This window comes from Dicentrarchus labrax, unplaced genomic scaffold (assembly GCF_905237075.1).
Source record: "Dicentrarchus labrax unplaced genomic scaffold, dlabrax2021, whole genome shotgun sequence".
Classification (NCBI taxonomy): Eukaryota; Metazoa; Chordata; class Actinopteri; family Moronidae; genus Dicentrarchus; species Dicentrarchus labrax.
In genome coordinates this window covers 21,215,441-21,235,936 of record NW_026136722.1, presented here as the reverse complement: position 1 = coordinate 21,235,936, position 20,496 = coordinate 21,215,441, and the positions used below count along the sequence as shown (strand labels likewise).

The 20,496-nt window shown below is 40.8% G+C and overlaps 2 protein-coding genes across 8 annotated transcripts in view; both read right to left on the bottom strand.

Annotated features, from left to right (window-relative positions):
• The window catches only part of abcc1 (ATP-binding cassette, sub-family C (CFTR/MRP), member 1), a 45,850-nt gene extending 30,689 nt beyond the window's left edge, over window positions 1-15,161 (bottom strand). For all 7 annotated transcript variants that reach the window (XR_007881832.1, XM_051386826.1, XM_051386827.1 and 4 more), the window contains exons 1-6: window positions 15,013-15,161; window positions 9,184-9,360; window positions 7,116-7,244; window positions 5,583-5,720; window positions 3,639-3,764; window positions 2,049-2,110 (exon numbers count right to left, since the gene is read on the bottom strand). Coding sequence is in view for 6 of the 7 variants with exons in the window: in XM_051386826.1 (XP_051242786.1) it covers window positions 2,049-2,110; window positions 3,639-3,764; window positions 5,583-5,720; window positions 7,116-7,244; window positions 9,184-9,360; window positions 15,013-15,060 (680 nt within the window). In the remaining variant the exon portion in view is untranslated. The remainder of the gene's footprint in view (window positions 1-2,048; window positions 2,111-3,638; window positions 3,765-5,582; window positions 5,721-7,115; window positions 7,245-9,183; window positions 9,361-15,012) is intronic.
• Window positions 7,403-20,496, bottom strand: part of LOC127355793 (uncharacterized) — a 56,421-nt gene continuing 43,327 nt past the window's right edge. The window contains exon 2 of the mRNA XM_051387009.1: window positions 7,403-7,864. The gene's annotated coding sequence lies outside the window, so the exon portion shown is untranslated. The remainder of the gene's footprint in view (window positions 7,865-20,496) is intronic.

Sequence of the window (20,496 nt, the reverse complement as noted above, 5' to 3'; positions counted from 1 at the left end):
GTAAATGGACACACACACACACACACACACACACACACACACACACACACACACACACACACACACACACACACACACACACACACACACACACACACACACACACACACACACACACACACACACACACACACACACACACACACACACACACACACACACACACACACACACACACACACACACACACACACACACACACACACACACACACACACACACACACACACGATCGAACCCGATTAGTGGACGAGCCGCTCTACCTCTGAGCCAATACAATAAAACCAAAATTAGACCTATAAAAGACAAATCCAGGTAATTAGGTAGAACTGAACAACATGTACAACCTACAATGTTCCAGTATATATAAGTTATTTTGTACCAATTAGACCAAAGAAAAAGAGTAGAGATCAGATATCTGCTCTGTTACCATCTGTTTCAATAGAAGAGGTAATATGACACTGTGGGAATAAAAAGCCTCACCTCCTCCTGACCACTTTATATTTACAAATCCTTCGTTCTGTGCAAAAATATATTCCAAAGTTTAGCTGAAGTTAATATAAACAAATGTCTTGGACATCTCCCAAAGCTACAGTCTGTGTAGTTCAGAATGTGAACTCTGTGGCTCAGAGGCAGAGCGGGTTGTCCACTAATCAGAAGGTTCTTGGTTCAATCCCCAGCTCCTCCCGCCACATGTCGAAGTATCATTGAGCAAGATACTGAACCCCAAATTTCTCCCGTGAATGTGTATGAATGCATACGTTTCTGTTCGATGGACTTCGCCATCACTGAGTGATGTGGCATGTAGTGTAAGAAGCAACGGTAGCTAAAGAAAGGAAACCCAAAGACTTTAAAAAGGTCCAGTGTGAAACATTTAAGAGGATCCATTGCCAGAAATGGAATACAATATTCATAGGTATGTTTTTAATTATATGTATGCATATGTATAATCCCCTGAAAATACGAATTGTTGTGTTTTTGTTACCTTAGAATGAGCCTCTCATATGTACAGGGAGGGTGTGGCTCAGGAGGTAGAGCTACCAGTATTCCACTAATCGTAAGGTTAGCAGTTTGATCCCCGTCTCCTTCACCACATGTCACCAAGTGTCCTTGAGCAAGAACACCAAATTGCTCCCAATGCTGTGTATCAGTATATGAATGTGACTGAATTTGATGGGCTTTGCCATCACAGTATGAATGTGTGTGAATGGGTGAATGTGGCATGTAGTGCAAAAGTGCCTTGAGTGAAAGCACAGTTCAGTTACCATTTACTTCCATGCAGTCTGCCAATTCAGTTGTATTTGTATAGCGCCAATTCATAACAGAAGTTATCTCAGGAAACTTTTCAAATAGAGCAGGTCTAGACCAAACTCCTTAACGCATTATATACAGAGACCCAACAGTACCACCATGAGCAAGCACTTGGCGACGGCCAATGAATGCCATGTTACTACAGAAGCAAACACCGGCTCCCATCAAAGTAAGTCCACTAAAAGTTGTTGTTTTTGCCACTGACTCCAGTGTCTGGTAACATTATGTAAAGTATCCCCACAGAGAAAGACCTTTATTTAACCAGAAACAGCTGTAATATCACTATAGCTCAAAACTAGACTCCATAGAGCGGCTGTGGCTCAGAGGCAGAGCGGGTCGTTCCTTAATCGGAACACATGCCACATGTCGAAAGTATCCTTGAGCGAGATACTGAACCCCAAATTGCTCCTGATGCCGTGCATCGGTGTGTGAATGTGTATGAATGTTAGTTTCTGTTCGATGGACTTTGCCATCACTGTGTGAATGTGTGTGAAAGGGTGAATGTGGCATGTAGTGTAAAAGCACTTTGAGTGGTCGGAAGACTAGAGAGGCGCTATACAAGTACAGGTCCATTTACCATTTACCATAGACAAAAACAGTAATTTTACCTCACATATCATTGTAACATCATGTCTTCATTCACATTCTTTGCTAGTCCTTCCACTGTTCCAACAATCACCAACAACAATCACATCATCACAACATCCACACTACAGGAAGGTTAAACGTCTGCTTACTTTGTGATCCACCAGAAAGTTATTCTGGAGAGGAAAGAAGCTCCAAGCTCAGGGCAGGGATTCTGAAGACAAACACACATTACAGTTAGAGCCAAAAGATTTCTCTGCTGCTGACATACTGATCCAAGAATTAGGTTTTTATCTGCATTAAGAAGGTGTACATAGATGATATCAATCCATGTCATAAGTCAAAGCTAAATACACAGAAATAGTAAACATATTTTTAGTTTAGTGTCCACAAATCTGCTTAGAAATTATAGAAACAAAGATGTTCGTTATAGATCTATTATGTTTTTAAGGTTTGATGGGCACAGTTGTCTCCATTAAGGATCAAACGATATGTTTTTTACAGGGACGATACAGATACAGTTTTATTAGTTATCAAGGAAACCAATAACTGATATTTGGAACCAATATACTGTACATTTGCAGTCAAAATGAAAATCTGAGTGTCAAAATTTAAAATAGTGATGGAGTGGGACTATGTATTTACTCAAGTACCGTAAGTACAGCTTTGAGGTACTTGCATTTTGAGTATTTCCATTTTTTGCTACTTTATACATCCACTCCACTACACACTGGAGACAAATATTGTACTTTTTACTGCACCACATATATTTGATAACTTACATTACTTTGCAGATTCACATTATTAACACACAAAATATAAACACACAAATAAATGATGCTGTATTATTATAGATTAAGCCAGTGGTTCTCAAACTTTTTCATTCATGTACCCACTTTGAAATATTTTTTCACCCAAGGACCAGCGGAAAACATATTTTGTAAAGGTTTTACCGCAGTTTTACTGCAGTTGACAGTTAACAGTCAACAATTGCATTGAAATACTGAATATAAAATGTGGTTTATCAAACTTACATTTGCATTGTTTTACTGAACTTAAAGTATAATCTTTAGTAATTATGCATAACTGATATCCTTTTAATGAATTGGGTTGTTGTTTTTTTAAGTCAAGAACTCCCCTGCAGTACTTCAGAGTACCCGAAGTTAGATTTTAAACAGACTTTTACTTGTAACAGAATTACTGACAGACACTGTGGTACACTGTAATATACTGATATACTGCATGGATCTAAGTGTGCAGAAATCGTCACCTTAAGTTTGGACACATTCCAGCACCTTAGCAAAGATTTAGCCAGGTGGAGTGATTGTCATGCTGGTTTTCTGCTATTGGATGAAAATAAATTACAAACTGATTATCAGAAAAGTGCTGAATACTGGATCTGATAATTGACTAGGCCAATAATCAGTCTATACGTAGTTTCGATTTGTCTGAGGGGGGCCAGCACTGTCAGAAAACAGCGGCTCTAGGAGCCCCATTACACGGTTCCAACTCTGTTCGTACAACTTTAATGATGAGACATAATTATCAAACTTGGCTCAGTGCAACATCAAACTGGGAATTCAAAAGTAAGGACTGTCATTTTGTGCAAATCAACATTTACATTAAGTGAACATTAAAAGAAAAATGTAGAAAGTTTCCACCACTTGATATAAATAAGTGAGAGAGACTGAGAAAGAGGATCAGGGAGAGGAATGAGGATTTACAGTGTGAGGTAGTCTCACCGAGTCTTTAACAGCCTGCGAGAAGAGGGGCGGCTGGTCCGTCAGGCAGGACAGGAACAGAGCAACCAGCAGCAGAGCATAGTAGATATAGAAGGTGGTGTACCTCCACACATACACCGCTGATAGCTTCAAATAAAACAAACCAGATCAAGCTTTTAACCCACAGAATTGGCTGCTGTAAGAAATTGCTTTGTTTGTGGTACATTCGCTATATTACTTCTTCTCAAGGTATATTCTTACAGTGCCCTGCAAAAGTATTCACCCCCTTGGTATTTTTCGTGTTTTGTTGCCTCACAACCTGGAATTAACATGGATTGTTTGAGGATTTGCAACATGAACGTGAAGCAAACAACAAGTAGGACAAAATAACAGAAAAAGTCAATGTGCATAACTATTCACCCCCCAAAAGTCAATACTTTGTAGAGCCACCTTTTGCGGTAATCACAGCTCCAAGTCGCTTTGGATAAGTCTCTAGGAGCTTGCCACATCTTACCACTGGGATTTTTGCCCATTCCTCCTTGCAAAACTGCTCCAGTTCCTTCAAGTTGGATGGTTTGCGCTTGTGAACAGCAATCATTAAGTCCGACCACAGATTTTCTATTGGATTGAGGTCTGGGCTTTGACTAGGCCATTCCAACACATTTACATGTTTCCCCTTAAACCACTCAAGTGTTGCTTTAGCAGTGTGTTTGGGGTCATTGTCCTGCTGGAAGGTGAACCTCCGTCCTAGCCTCAAATCACGCACAGAGTGGTACAGGTTTTGCTCAAGAATATCCATGTATTTAGCACCATCCATCTGTGCCTCAACTCTGACCAGTTTCCCAGTCCCGGCTGCTGAAAAACATCCCCACAGCATGATGCTGCCACCACGTTTTCACACGGATGGTGTTCTTTGGGTGATGTGATGTGTTGGGTTTGCGCCAGACATAGCGTTTTCTTTGATGGCTACAAAGTTCAACTTTAGTCTCATCAGACCAGAGCACCTTCCTCCATACATTTTGGGAGTCTCCCACATGCCTTTTCGCAAACTCAAAACGTGCCATTTTGTTTTTTTGCTGAAAGTAATGGCTTTCTTCTGGCCACTCTGCCATAAAGCCTATGGAGCGTACAGCTTATTGTCGTCCTATGTACAGATACTCCAGTCTCTGCTGTGGAACTCTGCAGCTCCTCCAGGGTTACCTTAGGTCTCTGTGCTGCCTCTCTGATTAATGCCCTCCCTGCCCGGTCCGTGAGTTTTAGTGGGCGGCCGTCTCTTGTGCCATGTTCTTTCCATTTGGTTATGACAGATTTGATGGTGCTCCTGGGGATCATCAAATAATTTGCCCCTGGGATTATTAAAGTATTTCTGATTCTGATCAAAGATTTGGATATTTTTTTATAACCTAACCATGACTTGTACTTCTCAACAACATTGTCCCTTACTTGTTTGGAGAGTTCCTTGGTCTTCATGGCGGTGTTTGGTTAGTGGTGCCTCTTGCTTAGGTGTTGCAGCCTCTGGGGCCTTTCAAAAAAGGTGTGTATATGTACTGACAGATCATGTGACACTATTACTAATTATGTGACTTCTGAAGGTAATTGGTTGCACCAGAGCTTTTTATGGGCTTCATAACAAAGGGGGTGAATACATATATACATGCCAATTTTCAGTTTTTTTATTTCTAAAAAATAGTTTCATGTATATATTTTTCTCATTTCACTTCACCAACTTAGACTATTGTGTTCTGATCCATCACATACAATTCAGATTAAAAAAAACATTGAACTAAAGACTGTAATGTAACAAAATAGGTAAAAAGCCAAGGGGGGTGGATACTTTTCCAAGGGAATGTATGTGACAATAAAGTGTCATTTCAAGCCAGGCAGTTACATATTATATGTTATCCAGAGGTTTATTACAACTTAATTCACCCAAATCTAATTCAGCCATGCTTGTATTAGACTGACCTGGTCCTGGGCCTGCAGGATCTTGGACCTGAAGGTTACTGTGGCACACAGCAGTGCCAGCAGCCAGTAGATCAGCATCACTCCAGACGACTGAACCCCTTTCATACGTTCGTACTGAATTAACATGGTGGCCAGCAACTGGAGCACACGCACAATTTAAACACATTTATACATGGTTCTTGATATAACATACCAATATTACAAACACAACTCTATTACTCGGGCGGCTGTGACTCAGAGGCAGAGTGGGTTGTCCACTAATCGGAAGGTTGTTGGTTCGATCCCTGGCTCCTGGTGCCACATGTCGAAGTATCCTTGAGCAAGATACTGAACCCCAAATTGCTCCCGTGCATCGGTGTGTGAATGTGTATGAATGACTTATATTCTGTTCGATGGACTTTGTGTGAAAGGGTGAATGTGGCATGTAGTGTAAAAGCGCTTTGAGTGGTCGGAAGACTAGAAAGGCGCTATACAAGTACAGGTCCATTTACCATTTACTCCAAGCTTGACTATGATCCAGTACTGGTCTTCAGCTTTGCTATCAAATTAAAAAAAAGGCGTAAAAAAAGCATTTCATGTTTACTGTGTGTAATTAAACTACATTAATAGATAACACGCAGTCTAAATTTCTCTTTAATCACAATTTCATGCACTGCAGATTATTAACTGATTATTTATATTACTATTAGTACTATATGTGACAATGCATGAACATTCCCTAACCAAGATGGTTTTTGTGCCTAAACCTGACCAAACCACAACTACAGTAGTGTAATGTAACTGTTAAATCTCAACTAATAAGCTGTTGACATGTTACAAATACTTTATAAACTATCTGACTTTCCAAATAAAGTGTTACCATAAAAACTAGTATTTTTGGAAAACAAAAGTTTAAACTAAATAAATGTATTTAAAAAGGTCTGAGATGCGGGTGTTCTAGTACAGCATGTAGTGGCCAGTGAATTTCATATATATAACCTATTAAAAAGGTCCAGTGTGTAGTATTTAAATGGCATCTATCGGTGTAGTTGCAGATCACAACTCACTTGCTTCACTCTCCCCTTCCAAGCATGAAAGATAAACCATGATTGCTGAGATATGTGTCCTATCTAGAGCCAGTGTAAATGGTAAATAGACTGTACTTGTATAGCTGTACACTACATGCCACACTCACCCCATTCACACACATTCATACACTGATCTGTAAACTGTATCTAGTTTGTCCCTTCTAGGCTACCATTGGATCATGGCAGACTATGGAAGGCAGCTTGCAGCATGTGAAGATAAAAATGGCTAATTCTAAGGTAACAAAAACAACAATTCTTATTTTCAGGTGATTATTTGTGATTAAAAACCTATGAACCAACGAATATTAATCATGAACATTATATTCAACTTCTTACAATAGATCCTCCTAAATGTTACACACTAGACCTTTAAAAATATACCCATAAATAAATCCAAACTAAGTTTTGGTTTGCTCCGAAGAGAGGTGACACCTTTTCGATATCAATGACAAAGATAAACTCTCACCATGGTGAGGCCCAGTAGGGTTGGACTGACTAGGTAGACGGGTGCAGGGACTCTGCTGCCATGACTTCTTTCCCAGAAAGAATAGAAAACATCTGCCCAGCAGATAATCCACAATAGAAGGCCAACAGCCTGTGGGGAGAAAAACAGCACACAGCTTTTTGCCTTTGGATTCTGGTTGATGTCAAACTAACACTACAAAATTGATGCATTATTGCTAGATTGAGTGAGTGAGTCCACTTTGCAAAGTGAGACACTAAGGGAAAGGCTATTTCAGAGTATTTAGAGTACAATTCAATTCAATTTTATTTGTATAGCGCCAATTCATAACAGAAGTTATCTCAGGACTTTTCAAATAGAGCAGGTCTAGACCGAACTCTTTAAAACATTAAAAGCATCGTCTGCCTCGACCAGTTGGGGTGAGAGAGAGAGAGAGAGAGAGAGAGAGAGAGAGAGAGAGAGAGAGAGAGAGAGAGAGAGAGAGAGAGAGAGAGAGAGACACAGACAGACAGACAGCAACAACAGTATTGGCAATGGCAATCTAGCAGGACCATGGCAGGAGGCTCCACCAGGATCGATAAGAACCTGCGAGACGAGAAAGCACAAGAACTCTGGGGAAGAAGTGAAGTTAGTAACATGCATTAATGGGACATGAATGAGTGCAGAAAGAGAGAGGAGCTCAGTGCACTGTGGGAAATCCCCCGATAGTCTAGGCCTATAGCAGCATAACTAAGGGATGGTTCAGGACTCACCTGATCCAGCCCTAACTATAAGCTTTATCAAAGAGGAATGTCTTAAGCCTACTCTTGAATGTGGTGAGGGTGTCTGCCTCCCGAACCACAACTGGAAGCTGGTTCCACAGGAGAGGAGCTTGGTAACTGAAGGCTCTGGCTCCTGTTTTACTTTTAGAGACTATAGGAACCACAGTACACTGGGCTGGAGCACTGATTCAGCCTTGTTTCAATACACAGACATGTTACAGAACATTCTTGAAATAAGAAGAAGTGCAATTAAAACTAGAGGAATTTTCTCAGAAAAATAAAAACATTAGCGCTGTCAGTTAAATGTTTTATTAACGGCGTTAACGTTAGTTAGTTAGTTAGTTAGTAGAGCTTTTCAACGTAGACGAGTCTAGCACGTAGCATATATAAGTACAGGAACATCAACTGCTATAGAGTGCTGCAAGAATGAGTCCCAAATCCAGGAAATTAGTTAGCATTTTAGCAATTCTGGTTCCCTATCCTTGAAGTCAGTGGGTTTTGTGAATGGCTTTTTAGTAAGATGGTCTGTGGTAAACACAAGCTTAAGAAATAAGACATAAAATATAGTAAGTAAAAAAGTAAAAGCTTCAACATTCACAGATGGAATGTTGGATTCTGTAGAGTCTGACATTCATCCCTACTTCGCACAGGGATTGGTCAGCTGTGTGGAGCCAAGAATAGAGCCAGGGTTGAAACTTCCATTGGTTACGTAGCTATTTCTGTCACTTTTAATGTGAACAGCCGAGTGCAACACTATAAAAGGCTTTCAGGAGTGGGGGTGTAAGAAAATATAACAAAATATCGTATTGCGATAGTTTTTTGGGGTGATATTGAATCAATTGTTGTGATTAAAGCCCGACTGCTAGATAGCAGTTTTGTAAAACGTAAACGTAATAAATGCAGAACCCATTGTTCTGGTTGCATCAAAGAAGAAACCTTTCTATGACTTATTTTATGCATATGGTGGTGTGTAATTTATACTATGACAATTTTCCTGAAATTAGACAAAAATGGCAATATAACAGCTTGCTTACAGTATCGCAGTATATTGAATGGTAACCCCTGTATCGTGAAAATGTGCTCTATTATCCCCATATTTCAAGGATATTCCAGTAAGGCCCTTTGGAACAAATTAACACTTTTGATATCCGACGTGGTCGGACAACGCGTCCTACAACCAACTTCTTTTACAGTATAAGACACTTTTATACATATTTTGTATTAACGATGTATTAGAATGTAATTTTTTTCTTCAATAAGATAAGACATTTGGCGGGCAGAAATAATATAATAAGGGTCACATCACTCACAGTTTTAGCTTTGTTGAGGTGACTCATGCATATGTAGCCACGGTCATGGCCACGGAGGTAGAGGAGGTAGAGGGGGGCACACATCCAGAGGTAGAGGCATGGTAGCCACACCAGGACAGTGTTCTGGAAGCACTGGGTGAGGTCTGGGTTAGCAGTGTACCATGTACGGTTCCAATCCTGGTGGAGGCAAGAAAGAAGAAGAGGATAAAGCCAACAAAAGCACACTTCTGAGCACACATTAGAGCTGCAGTAGGTTATTTGCTGAAACTTTCACTATAAACTGACAGTAGTATATGAGACTACGGACCCCCTAAAGTCCCCAAAAGGAAATATTTTTTATCTTGCGCACAAATTATCTTCTTATGGCTTTATAGGCATATGTTTTCTGATTATTCCACTATGTTTGAAACATTGCTGTGTTCATTGCTTTATTTAATTAGTCAATTTGACGACTGTGGCTCAGAGGCAGAGCGGGTCTTCCTTTAATCGGAAGGTTGTTGGTTCGATCCCTGGCTCCTGCCGCCACATGTCGAAAGTATCCTTGAGCAAGATATTGAACCCTGAATTGCTCATGATGCTGTGCATCGGCGTGGGAATGTGTATGAATGCATTAGTTTCTGTTTGATGGGCTTTGTGTGTGTGACTGAATGCGTGTGAAAGGGTGAATGTGGCACGTAGTGTAAAAGCGCTTTGAGTGGTTGGAAGACTAGAAAGGCGCTATACAAGTACAGGTCCATTTACCATTTACCAATTTGCTGTTATGGTGAAAAAATACAACATTTAACCAGCGCAAATAGATGCAACACAACAGATAAACATCAGCCATTGATATCAGTGAATACCATCTTCTTTATAGACAAGCCGATCCGTCAGTCAGCAAAAACATATTTCTTACACCTGCTTTTTACTGTCCCTATATTTCCTATTTGCCTTATATTCCAATTTATTTGTAAAAAGTTCAGTTAATTCTCTATTTGTTATGGCCAGTTTTCTTACTCATACAGTCTGTATCACTGCTGACTCTGCTGTTAACCAGAACAAAGTGTTGCCACCTGTATCTTTCACCACCTGCCAACAACATGCTTGAAGTTCATCAACTGGTAGTTCTACAAGGATATGATCCCACACCTGTTCCCACCTACAGACACCTACAGACACTTACGATTGAAAAGGATGAAACAACTAATTGAGTCTAATCTCTCCGATGGTTTCTTCTGAAGTAGGGCTGTAAGATAACACCTACACCATCATATTGCAATTATTTTTACAGATATTGCGATATGATTAGTGTGAGAATTCTCATTTTTGCATTACAAATTGAATTTTCACTGAAAAACTTAAAATCATGATGATGTAAAAACAACTGGGCCTGTAGTACCCCTCAGCTGGTGCAGCAGCTCTTTCACAGCATTGTCTGTCAGAAAAACTTTATCAACTCTTCATCTATCTATCTATCTATCTATCTATCTATCTATCTATCTATCAAGCAAGCAATCTCTGTCTGTCTGTCTGTCTAGCTCAAATATCTCTGCAGATCAGGATCAGACTGACCTGAGAGTTTCAACATGTCTGCTGTGTGGTTTAAGGGTGTGCAACGTCGGCTTTGTTTGGACTACAAATATACCGTTAATAAATTATTTCATAAATTATTTTGAAATCCGCTAGCATTACCATAGCCACCATAGCCACGTGCGCACCAGAGCCAATCACTGCAGAGCCCTAATGTGTAGTGATTGAGATCCTGACCCACCAAACATCCTGGAAAGTGACGAAGTTACGTTTTTCACTCTAAATGACATAATTCTACATAATCACCAGCAGTGAACTGGACGCTGTCTGACTCCCTCACTCGCAAGATGGAGAATGTTTTTCGGTGGAAAGTAAACTAATGTCTCGGTCCGGAGGGCTGGCGGTCGCAGTGATTTTTGATCACAAACACTCTGTGAGTTTTGCGCCGGTGACAGACGCTGTTTTTCGGGCAGAAATGTAACGGAAGAGTCGGTAGGACAGGCGAGAGGACAGACAGGAGGACAGACGCTTCTCCACATACAGCTGTGGTATTTTTTTTCCTCATGTAAGTTTCCAAAGACAGTTACAGTTACTACGTTACTGTTGTTTGGTCCTGTAACGTTGCTTTGTGGGACATTTCTCTTTATTAAGTTGAGTGAGAGACCTGTGCAGTTATCAGACTGTCTGACCGACACGCCCTCGCTCCGCGCCGTCGGCTTATGCGTTCACACTATTTTGGTAGTTTCAAAACATTTTTTTGATCTGGAAACCCTTACTGCCATTGCTCGCTCTCTCTCTCTCTCTCTCTGATGTATGCTAGCCTATATTACAGGGCTAAATAATATGTCCTGCCCAGTTCATTTAATAGGCTATGCTACAAGTTAGTCTGTTTATGCTGCCAGGTTCCATCCCATTTCAGATGTAGTTCACTTTCTTCTTTCAGAATTTATATGCGCTGACCATGAGGTGTGGTACTTTCACATTAGTGGAATGGGGTTCAACTCCCTACAGTGTCCTTGCTAAAAGACAAATTATATGAAAACACAATAGTTATCAATCTACACATTTCAAAACAAACCTAAATGTCCCTGACGTCCCACCTTCAAACACAACCTCATTTGGCCATCCATGAAAAAGCTACTTAACCTCCCATTTTCTATAGCAATACATACTTCCTACGGGCACTGAACTAGTTATTCAAAAACAATAAGCCTGAATTTCATTTTGTACTTTATTATACAAGTATGTGGTAACATGTTTCACAGCTATACTGTCGTTGTTATGACACCTTCCCTAACATTAATGGTGCTTTAGTACAGTAGAAGAAATCCCCACTGTCACAACAAGGTTAGCTAACTTTAGTCATGTGCTATCCGTTTGTCTCGTAAACCCCCATCCCGAGTTGGAACGTGTAAATCTCGCAGCTATATGCTGCTTTCCATTTGTCTCGTGAACTCGGAACCCGAGTTGTTCTGCCGCGAGAACGTGACGTCATTGCCTGGCTTGTACCACTTATAGCGTTCCAGTTTGTCTTCGGGCATTACGAGTCGGAAAGAAGTGCAGCAGCTGTGTTGTTATTGTTTGTGGCTCATCTAAACAAGCTCAATGTGAAATAATAATACGTTTTTCTACAGAAACACTAACATTTCAAGTAATTCTGTTATTGCAAGTCTTACATTTTAATAATATTTTGCCATTTTCGCCTATTTCAATTTCAACAAGTGCTGTGGCGTTTGTCTCGAGCCACCAGGGGCAGTGGCTCGGGATACCCTGAGGCACCCCGAGCTGGACGGCTGAAATTCCGACCAAAAGGGGGTGTGTCTCGGTGAAATCTCGCGAGATAGCTGCGAGATTTACACTTTCCAACTCGGGTTCCGAGTTCACGAGACAAATGGAAAGCAGTATATCTCGCGACATTTCACAGAGACCCTTTGGTTGTAATTCCAGCCGTCCTGCTCGGGGCTCCTCACAGTTCACCGAGCTAAACGAGATGGAACGTACGACCCGCAAAACAAAGATGGCGGCGCCCATATTAAGATGTATTTTCTTTGTATTTGTACTATTTTGTATTTTGTAATTGTATTTTGTATTTTGTAATTGAAATAGGCGAAAATGGCAAAATATTATTGATATGCAAGACTTGCAATAACAGAATTACTTGAAATGTTAGTGTTTCTGTAGAAAAACGTATTATTATTTCACATTGATCTTGTCTAGATGAGCCACAAACAATAACAACACAGCTGCTGCACTTCTTTCCGACTCGTAATGCCCGAAGACAAACTGGAACGCTATAAGTGGTACAAGCCAGGCAATGACGTCACGTTCTCGCGGCAGAACAACTCGGGTTCCGAGTTCACGAGACAAATGGAAAGCAGCATAAACGAGGGGGAACGTACGACCCGCAAAACAAAGATGGCTGCGCCCATATTGAGATGTATTTTCTTTGTATTTGTACTATGTTGGTCGTTTTAATGTCGATTTTAAATGCTCCTACACACTTGTTTACATTGCTGTTTTAGTCCGGTCACCAATTTATGCATTGCACGGTGTTGCTGTGTTTGCAATACAATGTAAAGTTTTGTTTTCGAGCTGGTTTGCTAAATAGGCTAATGTAGCTAACAATAACACTAGCCCGCCACTGCCCCTGGTGGCTCGAGACAAACACCACAGCACTTGTTGAAATTGAAATAGGCGAAAATGGCAAAATATTATTAAAATGTAAGACTTGCAATAACGGAATTACTTGAAATGTTAGTGTTTCTGTAGAAAAACATATTATTTCACATTGATCTTGTTTAGATGAGCCACAAACAATAACAACACAGCTGCTGCACTGGTGGCGTCCACGTTCTTTCCGACTCGTAATGCCCAAAGACAAATGGAACGCTATAAGTGGTACAATCAGAGAATGTCTAATAAGGAGAGAAGTTCCACTCTCGGTATACTTCCGGGTTCTGAACTGTTGCAGTTCCCCTCTGGCTCCATATGAGGGCGCTCACAGGATGAGTGCAGAATGAATGGCAGTCTGTGGGGCTATACCCCTCAAAATCCACTTTTCTCAGGATATCATTTTTTGTCTAGTAATTTGAATGTTGCATTCGAAAGGGGATGCATAGAAATGACACATTGCTGGGTGTTAGATTTTTTAGAGTCACTTATTTGCTTTAAAAAGTCTTTTAAAATGTCAATGACGTCATACACATCGTACGGCCAGAGATACCGCTTTACGGCAAGTCTCGAGTCACTTTGTGCTTCCGCACTCGGCACTTCCTTTTCTCTCGAGGCATCGACAACACAGACATAACGATAGGCAGATAAAAGTACCAGCAACCCAAAAAAAAGTTCCTGTGTTAAAAAAAAAGAACTTGGACGAAAAAATCCGCCTTAACATTCTGGTCCCGCTTCGGATGCCACGATGCCATCAAGCGGGATCTCTGGTCGTAATCAGTCCTTCACTGACCAATCAGTGTTCATTAGCAGAATGCTAGCGTGTTATGGACAACAACAACTCAACCTGTAAGAAATCGAAAGGACATAAGAACTCGTTCAGTCAACTTTCGACCTATAACCCATGTTGAACTTTAAAAACTACAATCAAATCTGAGATTTCTCAACCACAATCAGGTGAAAGAGACAAATGTATCCGTCTAGCTCCATCTGCTCCCATTCATTCTGCACTCATGGGCGATCGCCCCCAGCGGAACTCTGCTGGAACTGCAACCAGTATTCGGTACAATGGGACTTAATAGAGAGAGGCCAGGCTCTCCGTAGACGGGCTCTGGTACAAGCCAGCCAATTACGTCACATTCTCGCGTCAGATTTACGAAACAAATGGATAGCACCAGTTATTGTGTTATATATATATATATATATATATATATATATGGGCGAATGTTGGAAGCACTACTGCAGAGGAGATGATACTTTCCCCTTTCTCTCTCAGAGTCTGCTGACAGGTCAGTGATACGTTACTGAAACAGTCAGTATAACGACAACATGTGGACAATTGCCGGGGGAAAAGTTACACCGGTGTTGTGCCGAAGTCTGTTTCCCCGTTGAGATGCGTTTCACCTTACCTCCCCCTCACCCCAGCTTTTTTCCTGACCCTAAACACATCTCGACGGGGGAACAGACACTACACCGGGAAGCGATCAAACCGGTTACAGAGGGCGGTTACTATTCGTACATTGTTGGCCTCCGCAAAGAAATGGAAAATACACCGGCTAATTCAGGTCTATTAGCATGCCGGGTAGCTAACGACAACACAGACTTTTGAGATAAGGGAAAAAAACAGCAAGGTGGTGGAAATAAACTCACCCAAAATGGATCGGAACTGTCCACACTGCAGAACTTGTCGAACTCCATTCACCGCAACGCAATGAAAGTTAAAGTCCTGAGTGTTTTTGTAGCTCAGTTTTGGTTTTATAACCGGACTGTAACGGCAAAGCGGAAGGTTACTGCTTCTGCTTCTTCTGTGAGCTTTAGCTGCAGCTGGCGTCCTAGCTGTTGCATTACTGCCATCTTGTGGACGGTCTCTCTTCCCTTTTTAAAAACTTGTAGTGAATAGATATTTTAAGACCATACAATATATATCATGTCTCATGTGTTATTTACTAGTCCAGTTTTCAGTATAAAATAGAGATGGCAAAATTATCCATAAAAACAAAAAATAAGATACAACAAAAATACATTAAACACACAATACAAACATAACACAAAACAAACATGAAAAAGAACACAAAACCAAAAAATTCACGAAACATAAAACAAAAATACATTAAACATATAAACAAACATAACACAAGCAGAAAAATATGTTAAACACAAAACTTGAAGAAACATACAATACAGCATGTTATTATAATTATTATATATTATTACTTATATATTAAGTCCAGGTTTTCAGTGTAAACTAGTGATGTTGCTAAAATAACAATATTATTTTGTTCATTGGTGGCTAAATTAAAATTAATGAATCTTAATAACAAATGTTATTTAAGTAATATTCTTCTTTTCTAAATATGATTCAAGATGTTTTAAGAACTGAAAATCAGCCAAAATACTGCCACATGTACACAGTGACTAAACAAATGGTTCTTTTAACTTCGCCAATGGGGAAATTCTTCACTCAAGTGTTACACACATAGTGGGCCTAAACACAATTATGTACATAGAGGGCTGTTACGACCCGGCTCGGAAGGGGAAAGGGAAGCAACATAAACCATGGTTTTTGGTAAGTTAAAGTTGTTTATTTGTACAGAGAGTTTAACAAAAGGGATTTCCAACTAACAGAAACGGGCAAGTGGGTGCTGTGTAAACAATTGAAACAATATAACAAAAAGAGATCTCTGAAAAACGAGATTATGGACTAACGGCTAAAACAAAAGCATGAAACAAAAACCCTCTCTGGTTACTTCAAACTAAACAAAGAGCACAGCACCCCTAAACCTAGTGAGACTAACATAAAGTGAAACTACAGGTGTGCAAATAGAATCAGTATCAAAAGTAAATCCTGGTCCAGTTCCTGAGAGGAGGACACAAAACAACCACACTAAGTCAATCTATTTGCTAGAAGCAATGCTAACACACACAATTCCACTCAAACACAATCAACCTAATCACACAAGTGGCAACAAGGCAAGCTAATCACAGGAATGAGAGTTAGTGATGGGTCGGTCCCGAACGATCCGGCTCTTAGAGCCGGCTCTTTGAAGTGAATGACGGGAGCCGGCTCCTGATTGGGAGCCAGATCCGGATTTTTTCCCTGTTTTTCCTCGTTTTTTTCTGTTTAAGCTGCGTGATTGGTCAAGATGTGTGGCGGCGTCTGTGTATCTACACTGAGCAGGAGGGGGGAGGGAGGGGTTACAGACACACAAGGCACAGTGAGCATGTGAACAGGTGGGACAGAGATGTGACAGAGCGAAGAGAACTTGCTACATAGGCAGAGACTACACACTGGAAAGGTGAGGAAAATGAGTGACAGGAAACGTAGTAAAGTTTGGACATATATGTATATATGTAATAGACGGTTCAAAGGCAGAGTGTACACTGTGCATAGTTAAAAATTTCATATTGAGCAGCTTTTTGTCTAATTGAGATGGGTCTTTGTTTTTTAAAATTTATTTTTGTAGCACTCTGTTCCATGTTGAGTATATTAATAAATCCATATAAATAATAAACATTTGATATAATGTATGTATTTACATTAGATATTCATTTTACACATAATTTGGTAATAAATTAATTTAAGCAACAAAAAATCTGAGGAGTCACTTGGGAGCCGAAAGAGCCGGCTCATTTTAGTGAGCCGAGCCAAAAGAACTGGTTCTCTACAAAGAGCCGGAATTCCCATCACAAATGAGAGTTGCAGTGAGCAGCAGGCCTGCAGCCTATTTGAAGGGGGAGCGTCTTGCTGGCAGCTTCTGGATTGGAGGAACCGGTGGAGCGCCGAGCCAATCAGCATCACTGGCATCAGGAATGGAGAAGGTGAAGGGATGCCGCTCCAATGGGCAACCAGCCGGAAATAGGCGGGGCTGGCAGTGGCCAGACCAGTCCTCAGCAAGGAACCACACAGCCTGATTAGCATACCACTACAAACAGTGACAGGTACACTCAAGCAAACAGCGGTGTGTAACAAGGGCTTATAGACACTGAATGTAACAGTACCCTGGGAGCGGTTAAGGTCTGGTGCCTTGCTCTAGGATACCTCAGCAGTGCCCAAGTACCAGTCCACACTCCACACTGTAGTCCATGCTGAACTTGAACCAGCAACCCTTCTGTTTCCAAGCCAAGTCCGTACAGACTGAGCTACTGCTGAAATGTTCTAGTTGTTCCACAATATCGTTAGAGAAAGAGCACTTCCTCTATATTTGAAATATATTGGCAAATATTTATTATATATATTTATTTATTGGATAATATCTGTGTATTCTTTTAAATAATTTAAAATTTTGTAAGGCAACGCATATTTATAGGGCAGAGTAGATATACAATTCCATGTTCTATCCTGGGCTGTTAATTAACAGACATTATTATGTAGCCTATTTAATAATGATTTGTTTCTCCTAAAATTTCTGATTTAGTAAGCTGACCAAACGTCTCCTGCTTTGTCCTCTTCCACCACTACTAATACTGGATATTCTCCTAAATCCTGCTTCTGTTAGCTATAATCTTATCACTTGCATCATGCCCCTTTTCTCTGATATTATGTTCTATAGCCTAGTTTCTGGTACCTGACAATATTCATCGGGATGCTTCCTGTTAAGGCGAAGGGTGCCACTCAAATGACTTTGTACCCTAGCAGGGTCGGATCTAAAGACATATTTAATTTTTATTCACTTTCCCTTCTGGAATGGCGCCTGTTACAGCGGCAGCCTGTCATGGCTCCTATCATTGTTGTAGTTTTCAGTGTGTTTTTTTCTATTTCTAACTGTCTTACTTTCTTACTACTTTGTTCACGTCGCCTAAATACTTTTTTGACGTTTTTGAGCACTTTTTATTTTTTGTTTGCACGGGTCTCCATGGCGACGGGGAGTCGCATTGTTTACACCCGCGACCAGATGATCGCCCTGAGGCCCCCTAGCATCCTGACCGGAGAGAGACCCTCCATACCGGAGGAGCTGAGGAGACGGTGAGGCTGCAGAGCGGGGGTTAAACGGAGGATGAAGAAGAGGAGCTTTAAACCCTACAAACGTGGCTACACGAGCAGATACCGGACTACAACGTCACCATTCCCGGATTCCAGACGGTTCGAGCCGACAGGGACACCACCGCGACCGGCATGGTCGCACTTGGTCGCATTTGCAACAGGTGGTGTAACGCCGGGCACGTCTCTGGGAAAGAGCGTCTGCAGCCCGGACATCGAGCTCGTTGCCGTTGGACTTTGTCCATGTTATCTGCCACGGGAACTTTCCAGTGTTATCGTCATCACTGTCTATATCCATCACAGTGGTCTTCATCATCATCATCATCACTGTCTATATTCCTCTGTCTGGGAAGGCAGAAGCAGCGTGTGACGTCATCCAGACTGCAGGACTACGAAACGAAACACCCGGAGGCCTTCATCATCATCATCACAATTCAATTCAATTCAATTCAATTTTATTTGTATAGCGCCAATTCATAACAGAAGTTATCTCAGGACACTTTTCAAATAGAGCAGGTCTAGACCGAACTCTTTATAACATTAATTACAGAGACCCAACAGTACCACCATGAGCAAGACCTTGGAGACAAGGGCAAGGAAAAACTGCCTGTTAAAAGGCAGAAACCTAGGACAGATCCTTCGGCTCTAGGTGGGTGGTCGTCTGTCTCGACCAGTTGGGGTGAGAGAGAGAGAGAGAGAGAGAGAGAGAGAGACAGGTGCACAGCATCACAGGGTACTTCAACCATGTTTCTCTCTCATCCACACTCCCAACCTTCCACCAGTTTGTCACATGCACCACCAGAGACAATAAGACCTTGGACCAAATGTTCCTGTTTTTTATATCTGTATTTATTTCACTCAAATGTTGCTGTGACAAGTGAATTTCCCCATTGTGGGATTAATAAAGTTATCTATCTATATTCATGGACGCCCAGAAGGTAGCATTGAGACTTTAAGGTGTGGCAGAAATATATTCTGATTTAATCACAAACGATCACATATAGTGATTATATATTAGCTTGGAAAAGCCCCCACATGAAGAGATTAGATATTTATTTCACAATTTTTTAACACGTTTTTTTTTTAAATAATCTAAATTAGTGCATTCACACTAAGCTGGGATGGCATCTGGAGTGGCAAGGCATTTTTAAGTGGTGGGAGCTGCCACCTCATGCCACCCGCCCGTCTAGGGAGCTGTGGCAGAGTGGGTTGTCCACTATTCACAAAGTTGGCTGTTCGATGTCAAAGTGTTGCTCCTTATGCTGTGGGCTTGGGTTCAAATCCAACTTGTGGCCCTTTACTGTATGTCATCCCCTCTCTCTCCCACTCTTTTCTGTTGATCTTCAGCTCTACTATCAAATAAAGGCAAAATGCCCCCAAAAGAGAAATTTGAAGTTCATTCACATATCTCACCTCTGTGACTGGGAACTACAACAAAAGCAGAAGTTTCCTTACTGTGGAACGCTATGTCCTCTTCTTCTTCTTTGGTGTTTAACATTAACATTACAAATTAACATTAACTTCTTTATTAGAGTGTGTAACATCGTGACTTCATGTTACTGTCCCTCAGTCTCCAATAACAACCCATTTAAAGGTCCAGTGTGTAACATTTAGGATGATCTTTTGTCAGAAATGGAATGTAATATACATACTGTTGGTATGTTTTCATTAATGTATAATCACCTGAAAGTTGTGTTATGTTTTCGTTACCTTAGAATGAGCTGTTTTTATCTATAGAGGGAGCAAGTTCTTTTCTACTGCTATGTTAAAACGTCATGTTTCTACAGCAGCCCAGAACGGACAAACCAAACACTGGCTGTAGATGGGGCTTTTAGACTTCTCTGCAGGTTTTCGGCCACTGTAGTTTCTTCTGCATACTTGGAAGGCTGAGCTCATAGTCACAGGAAGTACAGGTGCTTCAAGGGGCTGCACCCCTACCTTCAAGTGCATGAAGTATAGTACAATATTTACATGTTTAATTTTTCCTCACGTTACCAGCACCATATCTGGTCCCTGCCACCAATGATAAATATATATATTTTCCCTTTAAAAAATATATTAGCTATGCCTGTTCATTAAGACAATTGCTAACATTTTCTTTTTGTAATATTTTGGCTCATTAAGACCATCATTAATGTACAGGTCTTTATTTTCTT